The sequence below is a fragment of the Trachypithecus francoisi genome, unplaced genomic scaffold (assembly GCF_009764315.1).
Source record: "Trachypithecus francoisi isolate TF-2019V2 unplaced genomic scaffold, Tfra_2.0 Lachesis_group13, whole genome shotgun sequence".
NCBI lineage: Eukaryota > Metazoa > Chordata > Mammalia > Primates > Cercopithecidae > Trachypithecus > Trachypithecus francoisi.
Genome location: NW_022681458.1, coordinates 34917603 through 34934188, shown reverse-complemented (window position 1 = coordinate 34934188; position 16586 = coordinate 34917603). Strand labels below are relative to the sequence as shown.

General features: G+C 41.1%; 1 protein-coding gene across 8 annotated transcripts in view; it reads left to right on the top strand.

Moving 5' to 3' along the window:
• Window positions 1-8908: 8908 nt before the first annotated feature.
• Window positions 8909-16586, top strand: part of ZDBF2 (zinc finger DBF-type containing 2) — a 44622-nt gene continuing 36944 nt past the window's right edge. For 2 of the 8 annotated variants that reach the window (XM_033230558.1, XM_033230567.1), the window contains exons 1-4: window positions 9281-9342; window positions 13657-13709; window positions 14658-14701; window positions 15920-16028. In XM_033230558.1, the coding sequence (XP_033086449.1) occupies window positions 15969-16028 (60 nt within the window). In that variant the 5' untranslated portion in view covers window positions 9281-9342; window positions 13657-13709; window positions 14658-14701; window positions 15920-15968. Of the gene's footprint in view, window positions 9210-9272; window positions 9423-13656; window positions 13710-14657; window positions 14702-14733; window positions 14811-15919; window positions 16029-16586 lie in introns of those variants that run through there. The other 6 variants (XM_033230562.1, XM_033230559.1, XM_033230564.1 and 3 more) reach the window with 6 other exon arrangements.

The window sequence follows — 16586 nt, the reverse complement described above, 5'->3', positions numbered from 1 at the left end:
TTGTAGTACCTGGCATAGAAGGGCGAATTTGCCATATTTCTCAGCACATGAAAGAACATTTGTGCCAACTTAGAGCTGGAGGGGAACAAGGTTTAAGAACTTTTCCCATTATTAGTGGTAATGCATCTGAAAATGTTGATCCTGATTGAAATACTATATGGGTAATATATAATCAATGCCCAAATGAATGGAGAAAACATACACTTTTAGCATTGTTAAGCACAGTAATGTAATTTTGGCCCTTTGGTATTGTTCTAGAATTAATTTTAATTCTAGGGATATTGCTCTAAATGTGCTTCTTATCACTTTTGACTCTTCAGTGTGTTATCCAGGAAACAATATATATATACACACACACACACACTTGTGAACTGTTGTTTGTAATTTAAGCATATATATTGAATAATGTTTCCAGATTAAATGACTTCCAAGCTCCAAAGAAAAGAGTGCAAAGCATTGGTCAATATAAACGTGATTAGGCCAGCTGTGTCTGCTAGCAGGCAGTTATCTGAATTAGGGATCTATCCTCCCACAGAGAGTTGGAGACAGAGGCCTTACCCTTCTTGATGATTATATTTTGAAGGAATGGCTCTCAGATCCTTGAGAGAGATGGTCCTGAGTTACAAGAGCTACATACGTACAATTGTGAGGACTTTTTGGTAAATGCCCTAAGAAAGGGTGGTCAAGGAGCTATCATCAGATGTGTGCTGGCTAGAGCACATAGTAAATTTTCCTGGCAGCATTTAGCTTTCTCAGGCAGGCATTATTTAGGGGCCTGGGATCATTCTAGGGACACAGCCTTATGCTGCTAGAAGCCAAACTTGTTTGATCAGGTCTCAGTGCAGGGATTTGGATGGGGTTTTCATGTGCCAAGGGTTCTGTACTCTTCCTTCTCTGCCGCTTGGCACTGTGCATGGTGATCTGTACGGTAATCTACACAGCGTGGTGCTCTTCACTGCAATCTGTGGGACAGCTCAGGGAGAACTCAGCTTTTCCAGCCCCCCAGTTTTCGGTTGAAAAATCATGGTAATACCCATTGAAAAACAATACAAGCAGTAGCCAGCAAGCAGCAAGGTGCCAACACTGGGGTGCCCTCTCAGGCAGTGGCTGCCGTCTGCTGGGGGCAGTTATTAAGCCCAGAGCACTCTATGGACTCATCATCTTCATGTGGTGTACACCACCTACCTTGCTTGCTGTACTAACTGTTCTAAAAATATACCCTAGCCTTGTTTTTGAGCAGGTGTAGTAAGGCACACACACCAGATGCGCAAATGATCGCCAGGAAGGAATATTGTTTTTTCTTTTCTTTTTTTTTTTTGAGACGGAGTCTCGCTCTGTCATCCAAGCTGGAGTGCAGTGGTGTGATCTAAGCTCCCTGCACTCTCTGCTTCCAGGATTCAAGCAATTCACCCCGCCTCAGCCTCCCGAGTAGCTGGGATTACAGGCGCGTGCCACCACTCCCGGCTAATTTTTTAGTTTCAGTAGAGACCGGCTTTTGCCATGTTGGCTAGGCTGGTCTCGAACTCCTGACCTCATGATCTGCCCGCCTCGGCCTCCCAAAGTGGTGGGATTACAGGCGTGAGCCACCGCACCTGGCACATTTTTTATTATACCCACAGTTCCCAAGACACGGAAGGCAGGCATACTACACAGGGCCACACAGGGAAGTGACAGATTGGGGTGAGCAAGTGTAGAGAGAGGGGAACTGCTGGCAGAGCCTTTATTATGAAATTTTCAGGAAAGAATGGGCAAAACAAAGTAAGCGAGTGGTGCAAATTTAGGATTGGATAGTTTGCATGGTTTCAGCAAATGCTGGGTTATAGGGTGGGTAGTCTAGTACCTGGCGCTATAGTAAATAGGACAGGGGATAGTGTCCCAGGCTGTAGAGTTCTGATAAAAGGAGATGGCTGGGGGTGGTGCACAGGTGATTGGTTGGTTTGCATAGCAAAGGCATGCTGGCAGGCAAGCTGTTTGTTATCTCTGGGAATTAGTTAAACCCTAGAAAGGTGGTTCCCCAGGTCCCAAAGGCCCTAATTGCATCAATAATACAGAAAATAAGAACATATAGTTAATCCAATTGGTCTTGTAGTGCTCTAGCATTACAAAATTTTATGGAGCCCTTACCATATCATAATATTTGAATGCTACCAATTAATTTTAAAAAATAGGATCTGTGGAATTCACAGCCTCTAAATTCTTCCTTATAGAGTTATTCTATTTGAATATAAATTGCTTTATTGTTGCCAGTTAACTGGTGAAAATGTCGGAGTTTAAATAGAACAGCTCAATAATATAGTTTTCTTTTCTTTCTTTCTTTCTTTTTTTTTTGAGACAGAGTTTTGCTCTTGTTGCCCAGGCTGGAGTGCAATGGTGCGATCTCCGCTCACTGGAACCTCCGCCTCCCAGGTTCAAACGATTTTCCTACCTCAGCCTCCAAGTAGCTGGGATTACAGGCATGCGCCACCACGCCCGGCTAATTTTGTATTTTTAGTAGAGACGGGGTTTCTCCATGTTGGTCAGGCTGGTCTTGAACTCCCGACCTCAGGTGATCCGCCCGCCTCAGCCTCCCAAAGTGCTGGGATTACAGGTGTGAGCTACTGCACTGGGCCAATAATATAGCTTTCATGTTGATGACCTCATTGTCTAAAAAGCAATAGTAATTCTTTCTTTAAAGTTAAATCTCTAGAGGACATAAGCTTTGGATAATTTTTGAATTAAAGAAACAAGTGGGACGTTTGTAGCATTTTCAGCCCCAATTATCACCAGACATTAAAAGCACTCTTTGAGGGCTACCAATTGTGTTTCTACTAGTGAGAAAAGAGAAAGGAGGAGAAAAAAATGGGTGGGTAAAAAAGAAAGAGGAGCAATAGACGAAGAAAAAAGAGAAAGGAGTAGAATATGGCAAGAATTGGTAGAGAATTATTGGAAACAAACACCTCAACTATGACTGTATGAAGGAGGTGTATTACAAATGTTTCCATAAAGTATGAAGTGGAAAAGACTAGAATGAAGGAAGAATACAATGTAAAGACTATAACTGAGAAGTTAAAATCACACTATGCCTAATTTTAAATTCATGTGGGGGGAAATGTTATCATGATTTTATTCTTATAGTGTCTTGCCCCTGCAACTCCTTTGCCCACATCTACTCCTGATAAGCAAAAGCAACTATTTTTAAAAATTTACTTTGAACTGGGCATGCTGTGGCTCATACCTGTAATCCCAGCACTTTGGGAGGCCGAGGTGGGAGGATCCTTTGAGGCCACGAGTTTGAGACCATATAGCCATATAGCAAGACCCCATCTCTAAAGAAAAAAAAAAAAAAATTGGCCTGATGCGGTGGTTTGCACCTGAAGTCCCAACTACTCAGGAGTCTAAGGCAGGAGGATCGCTTGAGCCCAGGTTGTAGGCTGCAGTGAATTACATGCCACTGCATTCCAGCCTGGTGACAGAGTGGGACTCGGTCTCTATTAAAAAAAATTTATTTTGTCCTAGGTGGATCATCTGTATGTTTACATTTAAAAAGGCTTATATTGCTATTTAGTGATTTGCTGACTGTAGACATTACATTATATATTAAATTCCTGCATGACAGACGAGGAGTTATTAATAACTCATTTGCACGATTTCCCCTTGTAGTCTTCTCCCCACACTTAATTATACTGCCATTCCGCAATTGTCTGTTGTATATTTCTGCAACTTAAAGCCATATACTTTAACTTTCTTTCTCTTTCTTTCTTTTCTTTCCTTCCTTCCTTCCTTCCTCCCTCCCTCCCTCCCTCCCTTCCCTCCCCGCTCCTTCTTTCTTTTCTTTTGTTTTGTGTTCTTTTCTATTCTTTTCTTTTTTTCCTTGACGGAATCTTGCTCTGTCGCCCAGGCTGGAGTGCAGTGGCGCGATCTTGGCTCACTGCAGCCTCCGCCTCCACCTCCCGGGTTCAAGCGATTCTCCTGCCTCAGCCTCCCAAGTAGCTGGGATTACAGGCGCGTGCCACCATGCCTGGCTAATTTTTTAGTATTTTTTAGTAGAGATGCAGTTTCACTATGTTGGTCAGGCTGGTCCCAAACTCCTGACCTCAAATGATCCGCCTGCCTCAGCCTCCCGAAGTGCTGGGATTGCAGGCATGAGCTACCACGCCATCCCCTTTCCTCCCCTCCCTGGCCCTCCCCTCCCTTTCCCTCTCTCTTTCTTTTTTCTTTCTTTCCTTTTTTTTTTGATAGTCTCACTCCATTGCCTAGGTTGGAGTGCAGTGGTGCAACCTCAGATCACTGTAGCCTTGATCTCCCAGGCTTAAGCAGTCCTCCCACCTCAGCCTCCTGAGTAACTGGGACTATAGTCATGAGCCTCTGCACCCACCCTGCGTGTTTTTTTTTTTTTTTTTTTTTCTTTTCTTGAGACGGATTCTCGCTCTGTCTTCAGGCTGGAGTGCAGTGGCACCATCTTGGCTCACTGCAACCTCCACTTCCCAGGTTTAAGTGATTCTCCTGCCTCAAGCTACCGAATAGCTGAGACTATAGGCACACGCTACCACACTTGCATTTTTAGTAGACAGGGGGTTTCACCATTGTTGGCCAGGATGGTCTTGATCTCTTGACCTCCGGATCCACCCGTCTCGGCCTCTCAAAGTACTGGGATTACAGGCGTGAGCCGCTGTGCCCGGCCTGCATTTTTTGCGTCAACATTTTTGTTCCAACAACTGGGAAGATGAGGACATTTAACACTACCATCTTTCCCTCTACCTTACAGGGAGGAATCAACATGACGAATGGAGATATTTTCTGACCATTCACATTACTTTAATTGGATTTTATTATTTATTTATTTTTGAGACGGAGTCTTCACTCTTTCTCTCAGGCTGGAGTGCAGTGGCGTGATCTCAGTTGCCTGCAACCTCCATCTCCTGAGTTCAAACGATTCTCCTGCCTCAGCCTCCTGAGTAGCTGAGATGCAGGCTTAAGCCACCATTCCCAGCCAAATTTTTATTTTTAGAAGACATGGGGTTTCACCATGTTGGTCAGGCTGGTCTCAAACTCCTGAGCTCAAATGATCCACCTGCCTCGGCCTCCCAAAGTGCTGGGATTACAGGCATGAGCCACTGCACCTGGCCCACAATTATTTTAAAATAATGATTTGGATGGGTCATGTGCATGAATCCCTTTATGCTTAAAGAAAACGTTTTACTTTTTAAAGAGCTAACATGCCAGGCTTAGGGGTAAAAGCTTTATAATGACCTCACCTGACTGAACAGGTAGAATGAAGCACACAGTAATAGAATTTGGGAAAAGAAATAGCCCACACTCTAAATTGATGAAATCTAAATTCTTTTATGACCCAGCTATGAGATCTTGTTTTTTCCCAATAGTCTTTCCTTAAGACATTAGCCTAATATTAGCTTAAATGGCTTACAAAATGTAGGCATTATTGGAGTGCTTTCTAGACACAAAAGAGCCGGTTTTGGTGTTCCTTAGAAGAAGGAAGAATGTGAAATAACATACGCCCAGCACTTTTTTCTCCCTGGACCAAATATGTTGGGGGAGGGAATGGAGTACATACAAACCCAACCCTGATCTCTAAGGTCCTTTAACTATGTTTAGATGTGTAATGTGTTTAGATCTGTAACGGGTTAGTAAAGAATTGAGGGGGAAATGACAACTTTTGGAGCTTAACCTTATAGATAACTAAGCTCTCCCACAAAACGTGCCCATGGCCAGTAGACAGAAATCTGATTTGTGCCGACTGCTGATCTGATGCAGAAAGGCACTCCCTTTGATGTTTTATGATAGTATCATGTTGGAAGAAAAATTTTGCCAACTAAACACAACAATTTCTTGTAATTTAGTGTTTTTCTTCTTCTTTTTTTTTCCTCTTTGAGACAGGGTTTCACACTGTTGTCCAGGCTGGAATGCAGTGGTGTGATCACGGCTCGCTGCAGCCTCTACATCCCAGGCTCAGGTGATTCTCCCGCTTTAGCCTCCTGAGTAGCTGGGACTACAGGCATGCGCCACCATACCCGGCTGATTTTTTTGTATTTTTTGTAGAGACGGGGTCTTGCTGTTTCCCAAGTTGGTCTTGAACTCCTGGGATCAAGCGATCCTCCCGCCTTAGCCTCCCAAATTGCTGGGACTACATTGCCAGCCACTGTACCTGGCCTATTTTTATTTCATACTCAGAGCACTCTCAGACCTTGACACATTTATTATGCATTGATCTTGTAAAATTGGTTTAGGTATTTCAGAAACTTATTCATATTCGGAACTCAACTTTTATTTATTTTTTTAATTTTTTTTTTTTGAGACGAAGTCTCACTCTGTCACCCAGGCTGGAGTGCAGTGGCGTGATCTCAGCTCACTGCAACCTCCGCCTCCCAAGTTCAAGTGATTCTCCTGCCTCAGCCTCCCCAGTAGCTGGGATTACAGGCACGCGCCACCATGCCTGGCTAACTTTTGTGTGTGTGTGTGTGTTTTAGTAGAGATGGAGTTTTGCCATGTTGGCCAGGCTGGTCTCAAACTCCTGACCTCAGGTGATCCACCCACCTCGGGCTCCCAAAGTGCTGGGATTACAGGCATGAGCCACTGTGTCGGGCCCAGAGCTCAACTTTTATGAATCACTTTTTGAATCAGTTGTCCATGGCTGTAGTTTTCCACCAAAGGTGTTGGTGATGCATCTAACCTTAAGAGTGCCCCAGCCAGGCACAGTGGCTCATATCTGTAATTTCAGCACTTTGGGAGGTGAAGGTGGGAGGATCCCTTGATGCCAGGAGTTTGAGACCAGCCTGGGCAACAAAGTGAGAACCCCATCTCTACAAACAATAAAGAAATTAACCGTGTGTGCATGGTGGCACACGCCTGTGGTCCCAGCGACTTGGGAGACTAAGGCAAGAGGATCGCTTGAACTTGGGAGATCGAGGCTGCAGTGAGCCGTGTTTGTGCCACTGAACTCCAGCCTAGGTGAACAGAAGGAGACCCTGTCTCAAAAAAAAAAAAAAAAAAGAGAGAGAGAAAGTAAGAATGCTGCATTATATTGTATGTGTATGCAGCATTTTCTTCCAAGCGGCTGATCTTATTCTGCAAGTTTTTATGCTGGCACCTTCTTGATCTTACCTGAATATGTCAATTGCGTGTTTTCACGCAAAACATTCAAGACTTGTTTTCCTTCTTCAATGGTGTTATTGAATAAAATCTGTAGGGGTTGTAATTGACTAACCAGGCTATCAAGAATAATATCCAAGTTATTTCATTTTCGGGAGGTGCAAGTAGTCTTAGTATTTAACTGTTCATTTTTTTTTTTTCTCCGCCTCCCGGGTTTACGCCATTCTCCTGCCTCAGCCTCCCGATAACTGTTCATATTATAGGTTCCCCAAATCCATCAAGAATGAATGTACTTGGTGAGTAACCCAGGGCTTCCAGAAGACTACTAGTTCTTAGCCAGCCCCATCTCTTTCTTTTCTAAATGCTGGGGAAATCTCTTTTTGGTCCTAGGAAAATCTTCTCCAGGAAAATCTTCCTTGTTTCTCTAGGAAAATCTCTCTCCAAGTTTGAGTGACTTTTGTCTGTTAATTCCCTTCCTCCTAGGGTTATGTGTTTTATTAAACAATGCACTTATCTCAGTTGAAATGAGAACAACCTGCACAGCAACATCCACGTTGTAATATGTGGAGGTAATGACAACCAGGTCTGTACTGCCACCTGGTCAACGAGAGTTTGTAAGATGCATCTTGATTTCACAGATGTTAAACTGTGGGGAAAAATGTGGCTTAACATCTGTGAAATACATAATGTCATGGTGGTTGGATCAATGTAAAGTGGGTGTCCTATAATTCCAAAGTTAGGATGTGGAAAAAACTTGCCTTAAAAGAAATCCGTACTTTTTGGTATGTTAAATCTAAGGGAGGTTATAAATCGAACAGTTGCAGGAGCCCAAGTTTAAAGTGAAAGAAAGATGTAGTGGGGGAAGGAGGAGCTGAGAAATACAGAAAGAATGAAAACAATGGATGCAAAAGCAACAGGCAAGTTTTGTTTTGTGTGTGTTTGTTTGTTTTTTAAAGGGACAAAATCACAAGCTTATTAAAAAGGGTAACGACAATTATAGCTACAGCCAAACAGCAAAGTAGCTCATTTTAAGATTATTTTTACATTAGACATAAGCTTTGCAACAGGGCCTCTCTTCATTTTAGTAAAATTGGTTTAGGTGTTTCAGAAACTTCTTATCGCAGATTATAATTTCATATTCAGTAGTGTGATTCATTTAGGTTTGTGATCTCCGTTACAATTAAACTGTTTTTGCTCACAACTATATTCGTAATGTGTAGCGCAGTGAATATAATTGCATGACCTAATGTTTGTTAATATTCGTAATCCTTTAATGTGCAGGATAGATCTTTGAATACCTAACTTCCTTAAGCCTCAGTTTTCTCATTTGTCAAAGGGGGGACAACAATAGGATTCATTCAGAGTTACTCTGAAATGAAATGCAGTAATGTATAGAAACCTTAACGCCTAGCACAGCAAGCGCTCATTGAACACCAGCTTTTGTGAGATGCACCTCACTATGAAATAGGCGTGGAAACAGAAAACGACTAGCTCTCTTAGCCCCGTTTTCTTTTTTACATTCATATGTTGCTTTGAATTGGCAAGCAGTTTTTATTTGGACCCTCAAACGCTAAAACCTTGGTTTCTACTTCGCGTCCTAACTGCGCTTATGAGTCTAGTCATTTTCGTTGGAACGTGATAGATTTCCAAGCTCTGGAGTGGGGCCCTGACCAGGGAGGAAGTGTCCGCTTTAAGAGCTCCTGGAGGGGAGGAAGGGGCTCCTCAGCCCGGGTGGGAGAGAGAGTGAGTGAGTGAGTGAGTGAGTGGGTGGGCGGGCAGGGGGCGGTCCCGCTGCTCCTGCGTCAGAAGGGGTCCAGTTTTCGCACCTTCCCTGACGTCAAACCTCCATCAGGGTTGCAACGCCACGTTGCCTTGGATGCCTGCGTGAGTGGAGTCGCGTCTCGGGGCCCGCGTCCTGCGAGACGCGCTCCCGCCCCGCTTCTCCCCTGCGGATCGCAGGGGCCGAAGGCGCCTATTTCTGGCTCCGCGGGCAGCGGGGCTGCGGCGCTTGGACTGTGTGGGGTTCGGGCGCCGCCACGGAACCGGAATAAGAAGGGAGACCGCCCGGCGCGGTCCTCGGTCTCCACCGCGGCCCGGAAGGAATCCGGGAGGCCTCCGCGGAGGTGAGTGCCGCGGCGGGGGCGGGGCGCGGCCGGGGCGACGCCCGCGGGCGGGGCCTGCTCTCCGGGCGCCCGGGGCGCCTTCTTCCTAAGGGACGCCAGGACCACTCGCTGGGCTCCCGCGGCCGCCTCGCAGGTCCTCGGCTTCCCCCAACCCCGCGTCCCTTTCTGCCCCTGCTGCGTGAGAGGTGTCGGCGGCTCCGGGCCGGGATCGAGGTGGCGGGGCGAGGGGAGGGGAGGAGGTGGGGCTGCACTGCGCTTCTGTCCGGGGCCCTGGGTCAGAGTGGCCGGCGGACGAGGCCTCGGGCCTGGGCTCGGGGAGGGGGCGGCCTGCGAGGTCGGATTGAGGGCCGGGAACCCGCGGAGTCTTGCCCCTGGGCACCTGTGGGGCCGAGATTCCGAGCCACCTGTCCACACACCCCCTTTCCCCAGCGCCCTGCGTTGGGTCCAGTTGGCCCCAGACCTAGGCCTTTCCCAGCCTCGGGCGATTATAGTTTATTTGGAAACGTTTGATTTTTGTGTTAGTGATCCTTTTACTACCGCCGTGCAACAGTTGTGTAAATGTGGTCATGTTACGCCATCGTTTTTACTTGCTGCTAAGGAGGCCCTTACCAGCTCCTGCGATTATCCCACGCGATGATTCTTGGTAGCTCGTGGAAAAAATGCATAACAAGATACTGGTTCTCAAGGGACCAAAACCCCACCCCCACCTAAAGGAAATAGCTTGTTTTTGTTTTTCTTTTTTACAGCAATATGCTACGTGTGGGGAGGGGGAGGGACGACGGAGGCAGCCTGTAGCGATCTCATCCTCGAGAGAATCTGCTAACAATTTGGGGGGGTATCTTTCCCTTCTCATTAATTAATACACAAACGTGTGTTACATAAGGGGTGTTTATTTGCTTTTTTCACTTAATACATGGAAGACCTTTTCTCTATCGTTTGAACCCAAAGCCTAGAAGGCAAGAAAGCAACTCGTTAGAGAGTTGATAAAGTATCACTGCAGTGGCCAGTGATTTGGATAGAAATAAGCTGAATTCAGGGTAAGAACTGGTTTCTATAAAATATTGTTTACTCTGCATAATAATTGGAGGCAGTGTTTTTTCAAACTGAGTTTTTTCAGCCGGTTCGTGAATTGTGAAATTAATTTAGTGGGTCATGACTAGCATGCAATTTTTTTTTTAAAAGATTGCATTAAAAAATCAGAATGCATTACATGTAATGAGAGTATTGTTTTGTGAAAAATGTTTTAACTGTGCGTGTGTGCCTGTGAGTGTGTGCTCGGTTGTAATTAAAAATGTATTGGTTCCTGTGTGTCATGTTAAATAATCTTGAAAGTCGCTAATCCAAGGTACTGTCAGCACTCAGCCGAGCAATGATGCAATTAAAATAAACATTAGTTTTATTTTTTCTTTGGAATAGCGTTGTTGATTGCAGCAAATAAGAGTTCTGATTATTTGTTTTCACCTAATATTAAAGCAAGTAGTATTCCTAAAAATACAGAGAGGAAGTGTCAAAGTCGTTAAAAGGTTAAAGCATAAACTACTCAAATTGACCAGTGATCACATCTCAGTTACGCTGGTTATTGGTGTGAGACCTGCAATGAGATACCTCTTTTCTCTCAACCTCAGTTCCCTGATTTGTTAAATGGGAATTAATCATGGCAGCTACCTTATAAAGCTGTTTGTTATTTAGATGAGATAATGCACAGGAAGCTGTTGACAGAGCGCCTGGCTCAGATTCAGTACTAAGTATTAGCTGTTATTATTTTATTAAGACTGAATAGAGGTGTCTAGGATAATGCTTGTCACCAGAGGAAAGCCAGCATAGCGTGGATAATCCAAAAAAGGGACAAACTGAAAATTAGTAGTGTTGTGTGGAGGAACTGACACTGAATTAGTGTGGTCTTTTTATGTCATTTGGCCATTGTTTTGTCATTGCCCCTCAATTGCTTCCCTACTACTGGACAGAAAATTCAGATTGTCTTATTCATAAAACCAAATGCCTTTCTATTGTCTTTCCTTATTACTATTTTTTATTAAGTTGATGTCTCTTTTGTCAGGCAGTTGAAAAATATGTTTTATGAGGATTGTGGGTTTTGTTGGTTCTTACCACACTGCCACACTCAGTTTGAGAAATACACACACCACAACTGCAAACTCATTTCAGAAATATTTTTATCGATGTTTACCTCTGCAGCTGGTGCAGATCTCAGGTGTGCAAGAAATATTTCTTAAAAAAAAAAAAAACCAAAATGCTGTTTTATTTTTATTTTAAGACATTTCTACCTAAGTCATCTGGGTAGCTCAGAAATCTCTGTTCACTGCCTGGGATAGGTTTATGCAATTTTAAATGTTACATAAATGAATGAAATAAGAAGGTGAACATAGTCATTTTTTAAAAATAGCATTGTTATTTTTATGAAAAATAAATAGAATGCTTTGGATTCATAAAAAGGTTATATTTGCAAAAGAACTGGGTATGATAACTGAAAGATTGGGGAAAAATGTTTAACATTGATCATAATTCTGCTCTCAGATTTGAAACTGCCTTCAGATTTTTGTTCTGCTTTAGAGGAACAAAAATGGAAACTCAGGGGTGAATTATGATGTAGTTTATGAAAAGACATGTCTCGAAACTCTAGCTAATCTGTCAAAAAAGAAAAAAAAGCAACAACCCCCATACTAAAAATACCAATGAAACAAAAAAAAGCCCAATTTGGTCTTAAACATGTATAAATTTAGAAGTTTTAAGTTAAATATTAAGGTTATGTGTAGATTTAAAAAATTATCTTACTGATTGACTTTAAGACGTTAACCCACCAATTACTGGTTCTTGTCTTGACAGGGCTTTTATCTACGCTGACAGAATACTATGCAATCATTAAACATTCTATTTATTTTACTTGATTTTCTTCTATTTTATAATGATATATAAAGGTACTCATTATATGTGGTTCAGTGAGAGAGGGTGGCTATAGAATAGAATGTACTGTACCATCCCATTTTTGTAAAAATATGTTTAGAACAAAGAAGAATACGACACGTTAATGGTGGGTAGATTATGGCTGATTTTTATGCTCTTTATTTTTATAATTGTACTATTATAAATGTTTTACTTGTGTAATAAAAATCAATAAAAATCATTTTTTAAAGAAAAATTAAATGTGTATTTTCTTGTTTTGTAAGCATACATGACTATGCTTTAAGGGATACTGACTCTTAACTTGGAGATTTTGGGAATTGACTAATTCTCCAGTATTTTAGGAAATGGTGCTGAGTAGTTAATAGTTATGTCCCTTACCCTTTGGAAAGCTGTTTTGAGTAGGAGAGAATCATTTTTCCAGAATTTTCTTAAAGCACTCTCAAATATACCTCTTTCCAGAAAAATCTTCCACAGTGCCTAAAGGTACAGTCTAAATTCTTTAGTCTGCATTTGAATACTACCATGTCAAAATCCAATCTACTTTCCCTGCTTTATTGCCCCTTAAATTCTCAAATGAAACCTTAGATTCAGCTGGATTTGTTAATTTACTGTCTCCAAATGTACCTTGTATTTTCTTGCTTTTGTACCTTTGCTTGTTTGTTAATTGGAATATCATTTCCCAACCTTTGAGTGAGTAAATCCCACCCATTTTCCAGTATCTGGTTAAAAAATCATATTTACAGTGGCATCCCTGACCACTCTAGCTAAAACTGAACTTTGCAGTTGAACTCATTAGCATTTATTATTTTTGCTGAGGCGTTTCTTAGGCAGCACCTCATTCTTTGGCTTTAATTTCTCAATTTCATTTAAAATTTTTTTGAGGGCAAGAAAACTTGTCTCATATTTGTCTCTATCCCTTAAAGTTTCTACCATGGAACTCTGCACTGAGTAGGTGCTTAATAGTTATTCTTTGATTATACCGTGGTGTCACTGGCTCTCTTGAGCCCATGTGTTGGAATTTTTTCTTAATCAGTGATCCTGGCTAAGGAGCAGCACTTTGCCCACAACAATGCGGAGGAATAAAAAACATGCTTCTGCTTAATAGTGTATTGATATAGATAGGTGATAAAAGAATTGACAGTATTTTTCATTAAAGCTAACGTGTACCTAAGCCTCGGGAAGTTTCTTATGAAGCTAATTTTGGGTTTGACAGCATTTTTGTTCTCAACCTTACCAGAGGCACAATTCAGCCTTATAGTCTTTTACAGCTGCAGTTCCAGGAACCCAGAGACCTGCAGTGTTTGATGGTGGGTTAGATGGGCCATCACAGTCACTGCGCCAGAACTTTAGGAGGTCATGTATGAGATTCAGTGGGTCATAGTATGTAAAGTGCTTTGTGTTCCAAAGTTAATATTTTTTATTTTATTATTGGGAACATGTCACTTTTCAAAATATATCTGGATATGTTTGGTCAATGGTAGACACTTATGGGACCTCTTTTAAAAAATGATTTTATTTTAATTTACAGATATTTGCCTGAACTAATACAGCTGATGAAATACCTGACTTTTTCTGCTCCAGGTAAATAATTTGTTACTTTAAAAATACCAGGTTCTAGTAGAATTCAGTTTGTATAAAAAGACCTATTTAGGCATGCAAAGTAATATAAATCCAGACCCTAAAGAAGTGATCCCTTTAATAAATAAGTTTTATTAGTTTATGAAAAATGATGACTTATGTTATTGAGTCAACTTATAGCAGAATCACCTTGAGCATTTTAGTTTAGTTTAGTTTAGTTTTTTGAGACAAAGCCTCACTCTGTCGCCCAGGCTGGAGTGCAGTGGCGTGACCTTGGCACACTGCAGCCTCCACCTCCTGGGTTCAGACGATTCTCTTGCCTCAGCCTCCCGAGTAGCTGGAACTATGGGCATCTGCCAGCACACCCAGCTAATTTTTGTATTTTTGGTAGTGATGGGGTTTTGCTATGTTGGCCAGGCTGTTCTCAAACTCCTGACCTCAGGTGATCCACCTGCCTTGGCCTCCCAAAGTGCTGGGATTGGAGGCATGAGCCACCATGCCCAGCCACTTTGAGCATTTTAAATATGCTTCATAATGTATGTCCTGGGTTCCCTCAACCCATGGGATTTTGATTTGGTAAGTTTCTGATGGGGTCCTGGCATGTTAATATTTTAAAATGCCAACACATGCTTCTGGTTTATTGTAACTCACTGCCATTATGGCACTAGAGATGATGGAAGTGGCAGGTGATAATGCCATGAGAGTTAAGGACCATAGGGTTAAAGACTAAAAATATTTAAGTATTTACATTTTGTGTATATGTGATAGTAGATTAATGATTTACTTTTGTCCTTTATTTAATGAATGTTTTAATTATATTTTCAATCCCCCAAAAGTTTATTTTAGGATTTTTCAAAGCTTACATTTAAGCTCTAGGTTCTCTCAGCTTGAAATTTGCCTTATGTGTAAGTACAATTTAAAATAAAAGTTTGTTCTGTTTTATTGCTGTAGGTTAATAAGTGAAGTAAATTAGTGGAAAAAAGACCAAATTTTAAGTAAGTAATGTCTTACATGTTTTTTGTGTCAGAGGCTGATTTAATTGATTAATTTTCCCCATAAATGTGAGAAGTCAGAAAATCAATTTCTCATAATAAGAAGTAATAGGTAAGTAAATATTATGCTAGCATTTTGATTTAATGAAGTTTTTTTCACCTCATCTTATGGTTTTAAGGCTGTGATTTCATTTTTCAATTATTGATTTTAATGATTAAATTTTTTCCATTGCAGAAATACTCATAACACATTATAGAATGATTGTTATATATTTTCCGACAGATGAGAATGCTTAAATTAATTGAAATACAAAATTATTTGCAGTTCTATTTTCAGCTTAACAAAGCAGCAAATAAACTGCATTCAATTTTTTATTTAAAATAATCATAAATTATATGTACTTTGTGTCAGTTAATACATTGACTGGGCATGAAAATTACTGGGGGAATTTTAAAAATTCTGAATCCTAGGCTCACCTCAGCTCTACTAAAATTTTGGGTATTCATCCTGGTTTGGCAGCCATGCAGTATGTAATGTTGAAGGATTAGACTTTTAGGTGAGTGGAAACTGGAAAACTATTTATTTGTAGAGAAATCTAAACACTAGTAGGAAAAAAAAAATCCCTCCTATTTATCTGGCTTACATAATTCTCAGAAGAAAAATGTTTTGTGTTTCAGAGGCTAAATTAGTTATTCTGATTTTTAGCAACTGTGTTGGATAAATTATTTAAAAATCTACCTCTTTGTGAGCTGAGCAGAAAATGCCATGTGGTGTCTTTACACTCATGATGACAGAGAATGAGACACTGTCAAATAATCTGGGGTTTGATGTGGAAACATGATGGGGAAATTAATGAACTCCATTAGAGTGTAGTAAATATGCCATAACAATATCATAGAAGTAATTGGTCTTCACAAATTTAATATTGTATTCTTTGTTACTAAATCAATATCTAATATCTCTAATAAGTTATTAGAAAAACTAAATATTTAGTCATCTAGTCTTCAAATATTAGCAACTAACTGTTCTTTCATAAGATACATAGTTCTTGTCTCTGCTCCAGGCTCACTTATTTATTCAGTGGCTCATGGCAGCCTTATATATTTTCCTAATTATTAGAAGTAGAAGTGAATTTCTGTTTTCTACTAATTATCATAGCCATTTTCCTCATAAGATAAGGAATTATCATGATTTTTGCCATTTTTCTTTTTGTTTTTCAGCTTGAGTATTCAAAGACAGTAGACATCTGACTTCAGTTATTTATTCAAGATGCAGAAAAGACAAGGATATTGCAGTTATTGCCGTGTGCAGTATAATAACCTGGAACAGGTGAGAGGTTTCTATTAATATGATAATATCTCAAAGGACCTAGTTGTGACTTTCTCTTACATTTTATTAAATTCATTTATTTATTTATTGAACAGATCATATTGGGAATCTGTTAGTTGGCAGACACTGTTTAAGGTTCTAGGGATACATGAACAAAAACCAAGCCTCTTTTTTCATGAAGCTTGTATTCTAGTGTAGTAAGACAGAAGATAAATAATATATAAATTTAGTACATAATATGTGAGATTGTGATAAATGTTATGAGGAAAACAAAATAGGGAAGGGGTAGGGTAGCCAGGTAAGGCCTTTTTAAGGAAGTGACATTGAGTTGAGATTTGGAGTTTGGGTCTCAGGTTTACATTTATCTGGGGAAAGAGTTTCTAGGTAGAGGGAAGAGACAGAGACCCCGAGGTTACAGAGTGGTTGGCACACTAACGAAGAGCCAGGAGGCTGGTGGCTGCGTGGATATGGGGGGGTGGGTGAGAATTAATAGGCAAAGAATTCAGACTAGTAAATTGTGTATTTTAGATTCAGGAGGTATATGGGCTTGTTTGTTAC